The sequence below is a fragment of the Branchiostoma belcheri genome, unplaced genomic scaffold, assembly GCF_001625305.1.
Source record: "Branchiostoma belcheri isolate BF01 breed outbred unplaced genomic scaffold, Haploidv18h27 scaffold64, whole genome shotgun sequence".
Classification (NCBI taxonomy): domain Eukaryota; kingdom Metazoa; phylum Chordata; class Leptocardii; order Amphioxiformes; family Branchiostomatidae; genus Branchiostoma; species Branchiostoma belcheri.
Window position 1 is genome coordinate 1,045,409 of NW_017804287.1, and position 18,241 is coordinate 1,063,649.

Here is an 18,241-nt window from a genome sequence, read left to right on the forward strand (position 1 = left end):
GGCTAATGAGTTTAGAACTCTTTACCGTGTTTATTTTTTGTCAGCTTGTACACATGCGACAAACAATATAGCACCCAATCGCAGCAACCGGTTCTGCGTTATTCACGCATATAGAAACAACAGGGTATCTTCATTTTAGTTACAGGAGTGTAGTCATTGTAAAATTTGCCATCGTACGCGTAGATAGGAGGGGTTTTGTGAAAATTTTTAGTGTTGCAGCACATTTTATATCCCTCCGCGACTGCAGCAACAGATCCATCCCAACATGGCTTCCAGCATGGATGAGGAGCAGAGCCTGAAAGAATGCGAGGCGTACGTTCAAAAACACAACATCCAGCAGGTCCTGAAGGATGCCATCGTGCAGCTCTGCATCACCAAGCCCGAAAGTCCGCTGGGCTTCCTGCGCGAGTACTTCGAACGCCTGGAAAAGGTGGGGCGTTTGGTGCGCTTGGTGGCAGTCAGACATGCACTTGTTTCAGTGTTGACCTTCCGCCATAATTTCTCTCTCCGTGTGTGTAGATCTACGTTTGTCTTTTACCACACATTTTGAGACCTGCTCTTTATAGATCACCCAGACTTAATGTTTGTAGATTAATCGTTCATCTACCGTGTTTAATTCTGTTAAGCGGGGACGTGGCATGATTTGTCAGCACATACGTTCACACCCTTTGATCACATCTTGTCCAACAACAAATTTATTCATGTCTTGTAATGGAGGCGTGATTGACAGCTCTAACTGGCGGACGGTTGAGTTAATGCGTTTATAATTGATGTGAATGTATGTCAAGGTCACATTCTTGGCGTTCTTGTTCTAACTACGAGGTCCAGCATTTTCTGTCACAACCGTATTTTCAACTGCTGCCTGCCAAAGTTGGGTTGCATGATGGGATTGTACCTTACTGTGGTTGCCTGCATTTTTATTGTATCCCACAATGCATTGGGAGGATTGGGTAGAAATGATGAAATTTTAGTGGTATGTATATTTCTCAAGGTCAAATTCCTGCCTTGCTCAGTCATGTTTTGTTGCAATTGTTTTCAAATGATGCCGAAGTTGAATTTAACATATAAAATAAATTTTGACAGAACATACATACATAGATAGTAACATACTGCGCTGGCACAAAATCCAGATTTTCCACGTTTTCTGGTTATATTTGGTCAACATTGCATTAATTTGATTAAAATTTTGCTTGTTGCAGACAATATTATCCTTTACAACACAACATTTGAAAACTAAAGACGAGATGTCATTCTTATAAATACATGAGAGTACCACCTGCCAAAGTGCTATGGACAAGATTTAATTTATGTTACAGGATTTGTGCAGGCACAGAGTACATTCTGCCGACATCACATAATGCAATGTGAACTAACTGTGTGTGGGCTGTGCTGGTTTATGTGCTGTTATGGATCTCATGATAAATGCCAGCTGTTCTTGCTGTGTGACTGACAGCTGTTTTTGTTGCTTGTTTGATGCATTTAGTGGAAGGCTTTGAAAAACTCAACTTCTCAGGAAATTGCTGGTTGGAAATGGAGATTTTGAGCCCTGTTGGCATTCATGAGACTCTTACAACCAAATGATTTATCATGTAAGGCCCTTAAGAAATCGTTACTTCATACCTTAGAAATTAACTACACCAGACAAATTTTACCTGCATCACTCAGAATTTTGAATCAATGTTATATATGAGAATTTTAAATCAATGTTATATATGAGCATGTATGTCAGGGCTTGAAATATGAAAATCACTTTCATGCCCAGGCCATATGGGCAGACCAAAATACCTGATGAAAACAAGAAATCATACAAAACGTATGATTGAAAAAAATGCTATTCTGTCAAAATGATAGATCCAATTAAGCTCTGTGACAAAGGAAACCCTATGGGAAAATTCCATGGAGTACTTTTTAAAAAGTAGTCTTTTCCCAGAGGACTGTAAATCTTGTACACTAAGAGCCATATGCATTGTTTCAAAAGGTCTCATGCAAGAACTGTAGAGCAGCAGCGGCTTTCAAAGCGGATAAAGAGACTTTTTTTGCTTGTGTGAAATGACCAGACATAGTATACATTTCTGTAATTTGAAAGGTAACAAAACTTTATTCATAACTTCTTTTTAAAGAGAGAGACAGTTCCCCAAATAAAAACATTTACGTAATTCATGTTGTTGAAGAGATTCATTTGTCACGTATAGATACAGTTCCTAGTAAATTCTTTCATCAGTGACAACTTTGGAAGGATAAGGATACTAACCTCCAAATTTTCGATGGCTATCAGTCCATCTTGTTCACGGAGTGGCCTAATCTCGCGAGAGCGCGAGACTAGGCCCGAGACTTGCATCGGCCTGTCGGGTCCCACCCCCCGTCGCCTCCCTCCGAAGTAAGGGTAAGTAAGTCTTTGTTGAGAAATGAGGTTGTAGGAATCCTGCAGAATTCCAAACCCCCGAAAGCCAACCTTTCTAGGGAGGAGAGAGAAGCTGTAAAATCCCTTAAAGAAAATAAGGACATTGTTATCGTCCCGGCAGATAAGGGGAAAGCGGTTGTTGTTATGGACAAAACAGACTATGTGGAAAAATGCGAAAAGTTGCTAGAAGACAAGGACACTTATAAGGTCATTGGCCCTGTTAACCCCACGAAGAAACTCAAGGGCAGGTTACAGAGAAAACTTAGGGAGATTAAGAAAGCAGGCCACCTTGACCCCAAGGTGTATGACAAGGTGTACCCTACATCTGATGCTACCCCGAGGTTCTATGCTACACCCAAGATACATAAGAACCCTCTCAAGATGAGACCTATAGTGTCAGGGATTAATTCCATCACTTACCACCTAGCTAGACATCTAGCGGACCTGCTTAAGCCCCTAGTGGGACAGGCAGAGGAACACATCAAGAACTCTTTGGACTTGGTCACTAAGATCCGAGAGGTGACACTCGAAGATGGAGAGGTACTCACATCTTTTGATGTCACAGCCCTCTTCACTAGTGTTCCAGGGAAGGAGGTCGTCGGGATGGCAGTTAGTAGAGCAAAGAAGGATCCCACCTGGAAAGATCGTACCTTGTTAACCCCCAAGGAATTTGGTGAGCTCCTCCTCCTGGTGGTTAGCACTACGTACTTTCAGTACAATGATGTTATCTACGAACAGACCTTTGGCATGGCGATGGGTTCTCCATTGTCCCCTGTGTTAGCGAACCTGTTCATGGAGGAGTTCGAGAGGAAAGCTCTACACACTGCTCCACACCGCCCCAAGTTCTGGGGGAGGTATGTAGACGACACCGGCGTTGTGAACAGACAGGAACATGAACAGGAACTCTTCGATCACATCAACACACAGCATGACAGCATCAAGTTCACTATTGAGAGGGAACAAGACAACCGTCTCCCCATGCTGGATGTCATGATGGTCAGGAATCCAGACAACACCATCACTACAGATGTGTTCAGAAAAGAAACCCACACCGACCACTATTTACAGTGGTCCTCCAACCACCCGGTGCAACAGAAGCTTGGGATAGTTAGGACTCTTATGCACAGAGCCAACACCCTTATTGAAGATCCCGCGTTGAGAGAGGCAGAAAGGAAAAAGTCAGAGTAGCCCTTAGACACTGTGGATACCCAGAATGGGCCCTGAGGGAGGGGGAAAACAACTCCAGAAAGGACAAAAGTAGCAAGGAACAGAGTAAGACTGGAAAACAAGAACAACTCCCAGCGAGTTACGTGGTTCTACCCTACATACATGGAGTCACAGAGAGGTTGAAACGTGTATATGCAAAACACAATGTGAGCCTGTACTCCAAACCGGGCTTCACCTTACGTAATGCCCTTGTGAGACCCAAGGACCCTCTAGCACCTGGTGAGAAGTGCGGTGTGATCTACAAGATCAAGTGTGAAGAGTGCGGGGAGGTTTACGTTGGTGAAACTGAGCGGTCACTGGGGGAAAGGACTTCTGAACACCAAAAGTCATTACACCAGAAAGACTGCAAATCTGCGTTAAGTCAACACCAACTCCAGGCTGGTCACAACATCACTACCAGGCCCATCTCTGACATTATTGAAATCATAGATCAAGAGTCTCGTAACCCACATAGGAAGATTAAGGAAGCGGTGCACATACAGTTGGAAGGTGCCAAGCTAAACCGGACAGAAGGTTGGGAGCTCCCCAAGACTTACTTACCCTTACTTCGGAGGGAGGCGACGGGGGGTGGGACCCGACAGGCCGATGCAAGTCTCGGGCCTAGTCTCGCGCTCTCGCGAGATTAGGCCACTCCGTGAACAAGATGGACTGATAGCCATCGAAAATTTGGAGGTTAGTATCCTTATCCTTCCAAAGTTGTCACTGATGAAAGAATTTACTAGGAACTGTAATTCATGTTGTAATCATTAATTTTGTTGTCATCAACACAACCCAATAACAGATTTATTAAGACCATTGTTCGGAACATAATCCGTCACCAACAAAGGTGGCCCATTTTATCTGGGTCTTTTCATTACGCAAAACCTTTTAAATGAAATATTACATGTTATTCAATATCCCTCGGCTTGTGCTCGGCTCGTATTGCGTTGTTTGGATACGGCACACGGGTGTAAAGTGATTGGACCATATTTGTAAACATCTGGTGGAGAAGTTGGGTTGACTTAGACCCACGCGTAAGCGTTACAATTTCTACCGTAGAAGTAGAATAGAAGGGCGTAAGCCGCGTTGTTGTGGTTTGCTTGGTTTGTGTTGGTTTTACGAAGATTCAGAAGCGATGCCGCAAATGCAAGCTACATGTATGGTATGTGACTCACTGATGTACTGTGTGTTTTTGTCACTTTAGAGTCTACATGTACAAACGTACATATGTTGCACTAGTTTGCAAAAAGATAAATCAAAATTTTATGGGTGAAATGTATTGGATTCTTTAATTTATAGATACTATATGGCAAAGGCAGCAGGAAGTTGCATGTACACTGCTGTGATTTTGAATTTGTCTATTTCCATATCGGTTTTATTTCGCCAAAGCATGGGTTTACATGAACTAACGGTCAACGCATATGTTTTTGCCATCATGTGACTTTTGAGTCTTCTCACTGTATGATTTGATTTATCATGTTCACATTGTTATGATTTTAAAGCAGTACAACAATTTCAAAAAGAAGAATGTTTTACAACTATAATGGCTTCCGGTTAAAGATATTTCTGCAACAAAACCTGGGCGATGTTTAAACTTTAATGAAATTCATATGGCACTATCTTGGATGTATTTGTATGTGTTACTAGTATTAGAGCAGAATCGATGATTCTACTGATATTGGATAGAGATCCCTCACAGTTGAAGTCTCTCCTCGACAGAGACTGCGAGCAGTATTGTTAATGTGTCAGTGCGGTTTCCCATGTACAAATCCTAACTTTCAAGTTAAATCATCTACAGTTAGTAAAGTAACATAAATCAAAGTTGAAAAGTTCTGACTGTCTTAAAATTGGCAGAATCCAGTCAGGATCTCTGTCAGTAAAATCACCAGATCAGAGTCTCCTCTGTGACATATACAGTTTCTTTGAACCTGAAACTCCAAAGCTATATCACTATGGCAAAATGGTTTTGGCCCCAGCTGTTGTTTCTGTATTATTATTACAATATTAAAAAAAATAATGGTATTATGAAATGACAGTGGGTGATACAAAATGCCACGCAACGTGTAAGTTTTCACCTAGAAATCATCTAGAAAATATTTTTTCATGGGAGTGCAAAGTACACAAGAGATTTTGTGAATTCATTAATACTGTTAGTGTAATGTTTTATATTTAGGTTTTAGCCGGGTGCATGTTTTTTACTAGGACCACATGTAACTAACATGATTGAAAATTGTACAAGTATAAGTATTTTTACCTGCACTGGTCATTCTTCAGAATTTAAGCAACTATGAATCATACTAAAAACTTATATCGGTGAAGGCTAGGCATCCAAAATGAAAGAGATTATTTATTTATTTATTACACAAAAGTGTGCGTCGTGTCTTTAGTCACGTATCTAAGCTTTTAACTGATCAAAGTACATAATCTCACACGCTAACTTCTTAAAACAGACAATTTTAGCGGTACTGATGCATTTTACCCCCCAGTGTTGCGCACGAAATCTGACGTTAAGGCGCAAAGGTCTTTGACCCTATGACGACTACTCACGCTGGTAATGGCACAAAACTCTTCAGGCTAACTATATGATTATCCCATACTTACGTTGCTATATCCCCTTGACTTTGCAACGTTATATGCAAATTACGATATCACGTGGAAGTCTTTCCTGTTTTTCTTCGCCAGAGGATTCATGTAGTCATGGAACAGATTTTCCGATTCAGAAAGGTATCTTGTAGATTTTGGAAAAACATATTTTAGATTTTAGATGTCTATAGCTAATTTGTGGGCTTAAGTCATAAAAGCTATCTGACATGTGTTTGTACTTTTGTAATTTATGGAACTGTTTTATTTCTGATAGATATTTCATAGTATTTTCACCCCAATGCAATTAAATGTAATCATGTTTGATAGAGATCTTTTACTGAAGGATTATCTGGCTGGTTATCTGTCGTCATCAACGACATTTATTTGTAGCGGGGAGTGATCCATGATTCGATATGATGAGAACGCTTTAACCAATCATCTAAGCATGAATGTGATGAGGTATCAAAAGCCTAACAGCAACAAAAGAGCATCACTGATTGGTCGATGTCATGTCCCACCCCTGCAGGATTCAGCCAACAAGTCCAAGCCAAAGTCTGGTTCTCCATCGCCAGACGAGCGGGATGACGAGATCTCCCCCACGCCGCCCAACCCCGCCATGACGGGCCGGCGCAGGCGGGGCGCCGTCAGCGCTGAGGTCGTGAAGGAAGAAGACCTGGCTTCCTACGTGAAGAAGGTAGTTCTCACGTCTTATTTCCAACTGTATCGTAACATGAGTAAGGAGACTCGTTTTACATAACCAAGACAGTCTAAGTCTTTTATTCAGCCGACGTTTTGGTGACCGTCTGTCTCCTTCCTCAGGGCAATTCTGACTGGTTCACAAGTCTGAAATGTCTGATTTCTTGTACATGTCTTATCATATTTCAACAACAGCTCCGCCTCCTAGTAGGGAGTCCTATATGAAGCTTATTTTCAATTAATCTAAATCCATGCACATTTTGTTCTAAAAGCACTGCAGCTTTCAAAATAAATAACTCAAAAGGTTGTCATACCTATAAGAAAGCCCCTCTGTAGTCCTGACATTGACAAATGCTTGGGTTTGTTTTGCCACATCAATTATTTGTACTCAATAAACTGTTCATGATTTCTAGAAGGTCATTTTATATTTAACAAGGGATCATAAGGTCATTATAGAAAGGTCACCACAAATCATACGTGTCATTTTGTAACCTACATTGTTTGACTAAAAATATGGCAGAAAATTGACATTATTGTTACCTTTTTTTGTGTTAAAATCACAGGTTGGGTTGTTGGAAAAGTGTACTATGTATAACCAAAGTTTTCTGTCTTTAGGTTGTTCCCAAGGACTACAAGACCATGGCTGCTCTTTCGAAGGCCATCGCCAAAAACGTGCTGTTCAGTCATCTGGATGATAACGAACGCAGGTATGACTTTCCTGCGGTGTCGCGAAAACACGAGAGTTCACATTGTTAAGAAAGAACACGATTACCACAAAGATACACAAGTACTGGCAAAACACAAGATTTCGACTGAAATAATGTCCTTCAATCTAGAAGTGCCACCCTCTAATGTGTTTTTTCTTCCATTTTACTTCCCCAGTGACATCTTTGATGCTATGTTTCCTGTTACCCACATTGCCGGAGAGAGGGTCATACAACAAGGTCAGTTTGAAATCTGCTCCCTTACAGTTCTTAATGAGTACTTAACACTATACTGGAATGTAGAAAAAAAAAAGCAGGTGTATTTCATGAAATTTTTACTACTGTGACCTTTGCATGTCCTCCACCCCACAACTGTTTCAATGTCACAGTTTTTAATGTTGACATTTTTTTTCCTTGGCCGGAGTCCACTAAAGCACAAACATGTTTTTCCTTTCACAGTCAACCAACCTTTTCTGTCCTGGCATTAAACTTCATTCCGTCCAGTCACATGTCACGTTTCATTCAAGACAGCTGAAACAACATGCCAGGTTTTGTCACGTTTGCTGCCATTGGTGGTTGGCATTGCCTGGTTGAATCTGTCACCAATGGTGGGGTTCCTATTAAAAGTGTGCTGGTAGAAACCTATATACTGATTGAGAGAGTTGATCTGATTGGACAGGGACGGTTTGTTTACAGGTGCACCAGTGCTGGAATGTTGTTTATTTTGTTGTTTATGTGAAGTTGTTTACCCCCTGCACAGGTGACGAGGGCGACAATTTCTACATCATTGACCAGGGTGAAGTAGATGTAAGTGTACAAACTTTCTTTCATAACAATCTTGACTGCATAACTGGCAAAATGACTTTTTTTTATTAATGAGAAGAGCTTAGATAAGTGTTTTGCATGTTATACTAATTCCTAAGTCTAAAATGGTATTTTGTCCACTGGGATAGTTCTAAAACTCTTCGCTGTTTTGTGCACTCAGATATATGTTGACAATGAGAAGGTGACGTCTATTGGAGATGGTGGGAGTTTTGGAGAACTAGCCCTCATCTACGGCACCCCTAGAGCTGCAACAGTCAAGGTAAACCTTTAGATATCCTCAAATATGCAACAGTCCAGGTACACCTTAACTAGCAGATAGAAAGATTGTTGGAAATCTAATCAATTCTTAGGAATCTTGCATAAACAATGTCTAAAAAAATTGTACTGTATGTGTATTTTTATTTTCATTTTATAGCATCACTGCAGTTTTTAGTTGTTGTTTCATTTCTCAATATGTCGTATCTGATTTCTTGTTTGTTACAGGCAAAGACAGACCTGAAATTGTGGGCCATCGACAGAGACACATACAGACGTATACTCATGGTATGTGTCCTACAATTATCATGTAAAAGACCATCTATGTTTTGTATTCTAAAGTCATGACATTCCAGTCCTTTTGTGATTGGGATGATTTTTTCATTTTCTAATTTTTAAAAATTCTGCCCACAGGGAAGCACAATGCGGAAGAGAAAGATGTACGAAGAATTCCTCAGCAAGGTTTCCATTCTAGGTAGGTTCCACAGTTCTACAGTTCTTGTGCTCATACACAAGAGAAAACAGAATGCTACAGTGTTTTTTCTTTCATCTGTAGAATCTCTTGATAGGTTTCACAGTCTGCATTTATCTAGTTCGGCAGATCTGTCAAACGTTGCTAGGTAGTGCTCGTATACTAGTGAAACCAGCTAATGTGTTTTCTTCCACTGGTAGAATCTCTTGATGAGTGGGAGCGCCTGACGATCGCAGACGCGCTGGAGCCATGCCAGTTTGACGACAGTAGTGAGATTGTAAGGCAGGGGGAACCAGGAGAGGACTTCTTCATTATAACAGAGGTACTGTTCTTCTTACTTAGCCTTCTTCACACTAAGCTGTGGGGTTGTGTATCAGTTTGTCCTAAGAGTAGGTTGACAGCACATGGGTTGAGGATAGATTGACAGGCATAGAGATGGGATGTCAAAAGGTCAGGTACAGGAAACACTCATAAAACATGAAAGGCTTAAAATCTGGTTGGGATATGGTGGTGGACATGGGGGAATTCAGGAAGCTCAGGATTGTCTAGCACTTCCTGGCAGTCTGAAATCTCTGATTTCTTGTTTGAGTTGGAGTGAGTGTGTGTTGACTGTTTTTTCTTATTGCAGGGCACTGCGGCTGTCCTACAGCGCCGATCGGAAAATGAGGAGTACGTGGAAGTGGGTAGGCTGGGACCCTCTGACTACTTCGGTAAGTTTATTCCACAATTAGCCTACAATTGTACTACAATTAGCCTGACTGCATCACACTTCTAGCAGCCCTTCCATTGGTCAGGCCTCTAGCTAGAAGGCTATTCAAACCAATAATATTCAGGATAGATCATGACTTCATAAATATGTAATGTGAAACTTTTCACGATGGTTATGAAATTTCTCTTTATTTTTCTCTCCCCAGGCGAGATCGCTCTACTCCTGGACAGGCCTCGTGCGGCTACCGTTGTTTCCCGCGGGCCCATGAAGTGCGTGAAGCTGGACCGCGCCCGTTTCGAGCGCGTCCTGGGACCGTGCTCCGACATCCTCAAGCGTAACATCTCCCAATACAACAGCTTCGTCTCGCTATCGGTCTGAAGTCCCTCGTCCGCGTGCCATAAACACGTTCGGAAATAAAACCTCTATCGTATTACGGCTCGGAAATATATCAACCCAGTCACAGGTCATATTTTCCCAGCACGTCAGTAGAGCGTGCTCCGCCTACACAAAACCAGAATGTCTCGTTTACGGTCATATTTGCATATTTAAGGATATCCCATCAATAGTTTTCGCATGTTGTGTCAGAAAACATATCGCCTGCAACGGGCAAAATTCTGATGCAACGTTGATCAAACATCCAACAAAAACTGCAAAAATCCAGGTTTCGTATAGCCGCAGTACGCTCTGCCAGCGTGCTTATTTTCCCCTACTAGATCAAGAATTGTCCACATATATGTTACACGTAATATATATCTGAAGTTTATGTGCAAAAGGTTATCCTGTCATTTGTACACCAAGTTTTCCACTTCATCGGATCCTACGCTTACGTTTGACTACATTTAGTTCAAAAGTTTTGTCACCTTCATCGGGTAAAAACAGAAGGGAAAAAATCTACTGATCTGTGATTTTACGTCCAACGTTCTTGATAACTGTTTTTTGTTTTTGTATCAGAAGCAGTTGTCACGAAACAATATGATAAGCAAATGTGCAAAAGTATTACGTAGGTATACATGCCAATAATGCCTGTCCTTGTTTGGGTAAGGGGGCGAGTAGGAAAGATGGTTAGGGAAAACGTTATGAAAGCTGTATAGATTGGGGCCTGCTTATTATTTGATTTGGTCTGGTGGTACTTGAAGTAAAATGGTCAGGGCAGGGGAACTAGACTGTGTGTGTATGCTATCAGATAGTGTTCTATTTTTCAAAGATAACGGACAGGCAAAACTGGCAGACATTTCAGACGTACAATAACATCTATGGTCATTTAGACACCAAATTGGAGTTATATATATTAGAAACACTAGAAAATGACAAGCATTGTGTTACTTTCTTAGTTCCTGTATGGTTATATTTTGTGCTTTCCCTCAGTAAAGTTTTCACCCAAATTCAGTGTTAGCGTATGACTCCCCTATTGTGAAGTGGATTGACCCAAAATCAGGCAACGGTCCAAGTAAACAATGGCAGTGTTTAGACCATTCCATTCACGCACAGGGATGGTTCAGCCATTTAACCAGTTTTGGATCATACCATTTCATAATAGGAGAGTGGACAAAAAGAGATACTATATAGGTCAGAAAGGAATTATTATTATAATATTACTCTTTGTGTATAATGTTCTTAGTATTGTGTTGTATGACAGTAAGCTGTCTTTATGGTGCAAGGTTTTGTTATCATGTATAATGTATCTTGTACGTAGTGTAAATGGCGCCCACAATTTATTTCAATATTATCTATAAAAGGTTTTTAATTATGTCTATCATTATATGGGTATTACCAAAGGTAAATGAAGAGTACATGTACATGTGCAAGTTTAATTCATGAGTGTGTGATAGTGAATTCAGTTGTGTCGTCGAAAGCTTTTAAGTGCGTACGTTGATTCGAAATGTGATCCCTTGGTAAATCGGTAGTTGAGCAGGCTCTGGGATCTTTCTTTGATCCGTCACTTGTGATCCAATCCCAGCGGTTGTTGTGATCCAGCCTTGATTGAGAAGGTATACTGTGGTCCGACTCACATGCAGATCAAGCTTGCTGTGATCTGACCAGTTAAAGTGCTGATCTACCAGATGTTTTGAGAATAGATGCATTAACATAATAAGCTGGTTCACTGTTCGAACTGCGCATGCAGTGTGATGCATTGTGGGTAATATGTCAAAATTGAATGCCCCTGGACTTAATTAAACAAAATATGTCATACTGTATTAAGCATGGTCCAGACAACAACTGTTTACAAGTTAGGGGCCTTTATCTTTTGACCTCATGCATGCATAGGTTAACAGTGTACCATCTTACATTGTATAACGAAGAAAGGTGTTGTATAAACTTATGGCTCAAGGATAAGGTTTTTCATGAAACATAAATACTGCTCTAGACATTGCCAATCTTTGCCCATATAGGTATGTCGCCTGATAGTTACAATCACATGACAGCATTCTTTTGGCAAGTATATGAACATTGCCTACAAACTATGGTACGTGTATTTACAGAGAACGGTGTCTTATACCGTTGAGAACGCAACGTCCCAAATACAGTACGTGCAGATACAGTTTGTATCACCAATCATCTGTTCAATTTGTAAAGCGAATTGATTTGATGGCCCTACTTTCGGAGGACAATGTTCTATAATTGTGAAAGAATTTGAACAGAATAACTGTTTTCCTGGTAATGTAAACATCTGGCAGATTGGGTGGGAACTGCAAGTTTGGTAAATCTGGTCACACGTCACTGAGTTTGGTACGTCAACATTCCACGTTTCCAAGTGTCCTTTGTACGCTGTGGTCGGAGCGCAAAGTCGCAGGCCTCTGATAGGTTGAAACATCTCTTTGGCTCCTCGTTTTGTTGCTAGCTTCTTTATCTGTGCTACGTTTTGTGACGTTCTGCAGAGACTCCAGTATTCAGTACAATTTTTAAGTAAACACACATCACACAAATTTAAAAGCACTTATTTCTTTAAGTCGTTGCTAAACGTCTACAGGTATGCTCGAAACAAAAGAGGCGTAGATATGATGTGCCTAGAGTTTTAATCGTTACGGATACAATTTACGAGTAATTTCTGTTCAAGAACACAGAAGAAACGGTGTCAGAGAAAGGTTGTAAAGAAGAAAAAAATGCGCTATATAGTGGCTGGAGGTTAGTAAATGGTAGACAAAATGTTCATATATTCATGTATTTACAGTATTGCCAGACCTCTACATAAGCACACTACCACTTGATATGTGTCTGCCTCTTCCTGCAGAGCAAGATAAAAAGGCTTAGTCCCCGAGGCTTTGCCAAAAATATACTCCAGTTCTCAGCTATAGTGGCGAGTAGGTAGACAGTAGTTGATTCCTACTGTTTGTTTTTTCTCATGTAAGAGAGTCGATCTTGACTGTAGGGTATATGATCATTGTACACAATTCTATGATATTACAATATATTAAGTCTGTACATGCACATTATTCTATTATTATTGTCCCAATAAATGGTGTATATTCAGATTAGTAAGTCCTGAGTCTTCAATGAGTTTTTGATGTACAAAAATTTGTGCGTTTACCATTATGGCAGTATTTTAGGAATGTTTGTGTACATAAATTTTGAACAAAAAGTCTGCAAGAAATCTGAAAAGAAAACAAAAACTGACAAAACTATGACTCGTTTCATCCAAAGAAATGAAATACGTTCTAAAACCACAAAGATAAAAATATAATCAAAGCTAACAACCTACTAATATATGGATGGCAAAGATGTGGTCTTTCAATGATGGAAATCTTTTGTGCGTTGATCATTTCTACAGTAACTAACAAGAACAATCAAATTGCACGTGGCAAAAACGACATAACAACCAACACAGCCATTAGAGCGAATGCCAGGTCCAGCAAAAGTCGCCTCCACTTTGACCTTGAACCTTGACTGTTAACCTTGCCATGACCTCTGTCCTTGAACCACTGCACGACCTCTGAAAGGTCAAACTCTGCTGGTTCGTACCCGAGTTCCCTTTTGGCCTTCCCTAAGTTAAAGTAGTGAGTCACCCCTGTCTTGTAAACCTGCAAGAGAAACATGAGTATACTGTTGGGTGATATGTTGCATTAGCTTGCCAATGTCAGAACTAAACCATCTAGTAAATTCATATTCTTACAGAATTACGGTTCAATCTTACCTCAGTCCTGGTTAGAAGAGGTTGGAAGTTATAGACCCTCCCCACAACAAAGTGGATCATCTCAGTTAGGAATGCTAAAAAAAACACATCAAGTCTGAGTTAGGTCAAAGGTTCAATAAAAGGGTAACTTTATTTCCTGTCTTCAGTTCCATTCTACATGTATATGCATATCTGTAATGCCTTTATTGGAGCCAGTGGTAAAATGTGTGGAGAGAAACTAACAATTATAAATGAGATTCAAAACTATAAATAGTTCATGTCAAGCTTTTTGCTTTCTTGTTTTTTGTGTAAAACATAAGATAAATCAAGACTCACCAAAGAAGTAGATGAGTGACACAGGTAGCCTGACTGTAGGATAGGTGTAACCAAGGCCTTCAACCTGGGGGATTAAGGTAACAGTCTACATTTGACATTTATGAAATTTGGCAGACTGCCATCAAGTGTCAGCGTGTAAGCATGTCTAACCCTTGGAAGATGGGGAACTACTGACGATAAAACAGATACGGGGTAGCAAGTGAGTGACTGAAGTGAGTGAAGTGATACAAATAGAGAAAGACCTATCCTAAATGTCCATCACAATTAGCAGTTAAACCAATGACAGCATTTCAATTAACTGTTCAACCAATCAATTGTTTGATCAGTTTTCTGTCAAATATATTAATGTTTTTATGTTGCTGTTTATATTTTCCTTACCAGTGGTCTAAAGAACTCGAAGTTGTTGACTGGTTTCCCGTCAGAGATGAAATAAGCTTGTCCTGCCTGGAATGCAAGTCACAGTATAAAAGGAATAACAAGTCACAAAAAACAAACAACTACAGTCTATATTGTAGTAATTTTTTTGAGGGGGGGATAAAAAAATTTGGTTAAGAGAGCTTTTCTTAATTTTCATCTAAATGCATTAATTTGAAGTTTATAACTGTAGTTGTAGGTCTAAATCTTCTCAAAAGGTGGCACTTCTTTCCCCATTATGAATTCATGACATCGCAAATATTTTCCTTGTACAATTATAGAACTTAAGAATTTCTTCAACTGCCAGTTTTCCAAGACTCACTGCTATGTGCTGTTTGTCCTCTTGTAATGCGCGTCCTGCCAGTGCATGTGCCTTTGCCAGGTTGTCCACGTGTACAAACTCAACAAGGGAGTCAGCCTCTCCATACACAACAGAAAACAGGCCCTGCTCGATGTAGGACTAGACAAAGAAAATTTAATGTCATTTAAACTGTTCACGATGGCAGACAGAAACATAATATTGCAAGCATTAACGTTAACTTACTCTCCTAACACTGAGCATGTGGTTTGATTTCCCTGAAAAGTGAAAGAGAAAAAAAGGGAAAAACTTTTTCACATTGATATTCAATATCAACCTTGCTAAGAGAATTTGAAGTTTTCCTTAAAAAAAAAAACACCTCTGCAGTAAATTAAATAGCCTGACAGTCTAATCGAACCTCTAACTTGATCGAACCACCTGTTTCTCGGTGTAACTTAATACATCTGCAAGTCTGAAACCTCTCGAAAGGTGGCGCTGTTGTACGGGTATTATACAAGCTACGGTGCACAAAACGGTGCACAAGGAGGATTTGAACCTCCTTGCACGAACCAATAACGTGGCAAATTCTGGGACTATCGTTCTCGGAATAGCCATGAAATAGTACAGTTTCGGGTCCGTGGTGAACTGAGAGCTAGGTTCTAGGCTACAAATTTGGCTCAAACCAAACGTGCAAACCCAGCAAAATCCACACGAAAGGAAGCCTTTGTTGGCTGACGATAACGTTAAGTATTAGTTAAAGGATGGGCGGAGCGAGTTTATGTGGATTTGGTACAGCCCCGCCCTCCCAAGGATTTTGTTGGCATCCCGAGGGCGGAGCCCGAGGGGTGCCAACAAAATCCGAGGGGGGTGCGGGGCTGTACCAAATCCACATATACGAGCAATTCGCCCATCCTTTAACTGACTTAGAACATGACCATCTTTCCGAAGCAGAAGAAATACATTTTACACAATCATGTTTTGTTTTCTTCAAAAACCACTCGTTTGTTTTCCTAGAAACCTTACCAACAACATTACAGCTTGTAGTACGTCCTTTTGTTCTCATTCATGAATTGCAGCTGAGCTACTTCTCGCAGCCTTGTGTGAAATGTGCATAGCGGTTCTTGTCATGGTTTACAACACCTTGCTAGCCCCACAATGCCTTCTGTTTTTGGGTTTAAAAATTCTCGGTTGTCTGTCTGAGACAGCAGTCCCTGACCTGATCCCAAACAAGTTGGTCGTGGCGTCTCTGCCGGCCTGTTCAGTGTTCTGTTCCCGGACCGACTCGTTCCTGCTCTAACCCCTCCTTCCCTCGCCCAGTGCCTGCCCTGCTGTCTAAGCATGTTGGTGTATTCTTTTTTTAGTCTTACCGTGGTTTGTTTTCAAAGTTTAAGAATGTGCAAATCATGTCAGACATGTTGGGAAGACTTTGCATCGTTTTAATGTATCGCTAAAAGTTTGTAGCTTCTGTGTTTCATTTTTTTTACAATGTATGAGAAACTCTCGTTATACATGACATTTGTAAGAAACCTTCTGATTTTTTTGCTTCATCCATACTCATTATTCATTCTCTGTTCGTTGTTCACTTTCCTTGTCATGAGTTTCTTTTGTCTACCTTTTTGAATAAAGATATACAGGGAAATTGATCAAACTGCTGTTTTCTTGTGTTGTTAATTTTTTTAATCAATTTATTTGCATGTGAATGGTGGGCGTCTCCAACTTAGTCAATTTATGCGTTGGTTAGTACATGGGCGTCTCCGAGTTAGTCTAATTTATTCGTTGGTTAGTACACCCCTGTCCCTTTGGGGACCGCACTATGTGGATTTAGTCACAAGAAATACAGGCTCCTGATTGGCTGAGGAAAGGTGGCCATGTTCTAACTGGGGGTAAATATCCAATGAATAGCCCGAGAATATCTTCTTCCCAGCTTATATTTGATCATTAACAACAACGTGGATGAAAATGCAACAAAAATTCACTACGAAATAATTAATTATGCAACTTTTACTATTCATATGCCTAAAAATATCAACTCCCTCACGCAACTGGGCCAGTAGCGTAATGGATAACGCGTCTGACTTCGGATCAGAAGATTGCAGGTTCGAATCCTGTCTGGCTCGATTAATTTTTTTTCATCTCTTTTTACTTCCTCTTTTTAAGAAAAAATAACCATCAGTAGGCAAACACCATCATAGCTATCATTTTCAAGTACAATTTTTCCTCTTTCTCATGTGAATAAAGATCGAACATCGTAATGCATTCAGGCTTTCCAGTATCTGCAGTTTGTCTCAAGATCGGTAGTCGGCGCTGCTACACTGCGCGGCATGCAATGCATGTTTTCATTCTAAACCTACCACAATCCTGGGCAGATGTCTCTGTTCCCCTGGTCCGTATATTCCTGCAGGTCGCAGGGCACAGGTGTGCAATGCGCCTCCGCCTGGAAGAAAAAAAAATCATTTGATGACAGAAAATCACAAAGAAATGTTCAAATGTTTTTCTTCTATATTTTCTGATAAATGTTCAAAGTTTAAACCACATACATTGTACATGTAATGTTACATATTAACAATGAATAACAATAGAGTTACACACAATCTTCTCTTATTCTTCTTCCTTCATATCATTCCATAAAAAACAGATACCTTCCACCATAGTCCCATTTGCCTTTAGGATTTCCATTTCTGCCATGGACTTGGTCATGGAGTAGTAGTCTGGGTGCTAGAAAATAAACCATAGGTTTCAAAAATTGAAAAAACAAACAAACTTTGATATCCTTTATGCAGAGTGATATATATATAGCCTAACCAATTTCCTAGGCTAAGTATGCCGCATATGGATTGCATACATCCTGGAAGTCTGAAATCCCTGACTTCTTGTTAGTCATGTATGTAAAGGGTAGTTTCAATAATATGCTGATAGGTGATTATATTGCTTATCCAATACTGATGATAGAAATACAGGTACGGCTACAGTTGTCTTATCTGTTACCTTGTGCAGAGGTAGGTATGGCAAGGACTCGTCCCCAAACTCAATCTTCTGTCCACCAAAAACCACATTATAGGTACTGGTATAAACCAGTCTGTGTACACCCTGTCTGCAACAGGCTGGAGACAACAACAAAAACAACAACATTAATACAGTACAAAACAATATACCACTACCCTCCCTGGTCTGTTGAGGAGAGAGAGAGAGAGAGAGAGAGAGAGAGAGAGAGAGAGAGAGAGAGAGAGAGAGAGA

At 40.4% G+C, this 18,241-nt stretch overlaps 2 protein-coding genes and 1 non-coding gene across 3 annotated transcripts in view; 2 read left to right on the top strand and 1 right to left on the bottom strand.

Annotated features, from left to right (window-relative positions):
- The first annotated feature begins 25 nt into the window (after window positions 1–25).
- LOC109483371 (cAMP-dependent protein kinase regulatory subunit-like) lies at window positions 26–13,319 on the top strand. Its single transcript, XM_019786376.1, has 11 exons — window positions 26–430; window positions 6,717–6,884; window positions 7,502–7,593; window positions 7,769–7,830; window positions 8,351–8,397; window positions 8,576–8,674; window positions 8,899–8,958; window positions 9,085–9,145; window positions 9,343–9,464; window positions 9,771–9,852; window positions 10,057–13,319. The coding sequence occupies exons 1-11, from the start codon at window positions 266–268 to the stop codon at window positions 10,227–10,229; spliced, it is 1,131 nt and encodes a 376-aa protein (XP_019641935.1). The 5' UTR covers window positions 26–265; the 3' UTR covers window positions 10,230–13,319.
- The window catches only part of LOC109483415 (short-chain dehydrogenase/reductase family 42E member 1-like), a 6,697-nt gene continuing 1,304 nt past the window's right edge, over window positions 12,849–18,241 (bottom strand). The window contains exons 4-11 of the mRNA XM_019786427.1: window positions 17,993–18,108; window positions 17,647–17,722; window positions 17,359–17,441; window positions 15,032–15,169; window positions 14,674–14,739; window positions 14,296–14,359; window positions 13,981–14,054; window positions 12,849–13,867 (exon numbers count right to left, since the gene is read on the bottom strand). Of these exons, the coding sequence (XP_019641986.1) occupies window positions 13,634–13,867; window positions 13,981–14,054; window positions 14,296–14,359; window positions 14,674–14,739; window positions 15,032–15,169; window positions 17,359–17,441; window positions 17,647–17,722; window positions 17,993–18,108 (851 nt within the window). The 3' untranslated portion in view covers window positions 12,849–13,633. The remainder of the gene's footprint in view (window positions 13,868–13,980; window positions 14,055–14,295; window positions 14,360–14,673; window positions 14,740–15,031; window positions 15,170–17,358; window positions 17,442–17,646; window positions 17,723–17,992; window positions 18,109–18,241) is intronic.
- Window positions 17,052–17,124, top strand: Trnar-ucg. The gene has a single exon. It is a non-coding gene; the product is annotated as a tRNA-Arg (tRNA).

Coding starts and splice junctions, on each gene's coding strand:
- LOC109483371 (XM_019786376.1), top strand. CDS start 266: ATGGCTTCCAGCATGGATGAGGAGCAGAGCCTGAAAGAATGCGAGGCG. Junction 8,675..8,898: donor CTAGAGCTGCAACAGTCAAG/GTAAACCTTTAG, acceptor TGTTTGTTACAG/GCAAAGACAGACCTGAAATT. Junction 9,853..10,056: donor GGGACCCTCTGACTACTTCG/GTAAGTTTATTC, acceptor TTCTCTCCCCAG/GCGAGATCGCTCTACTCCTG.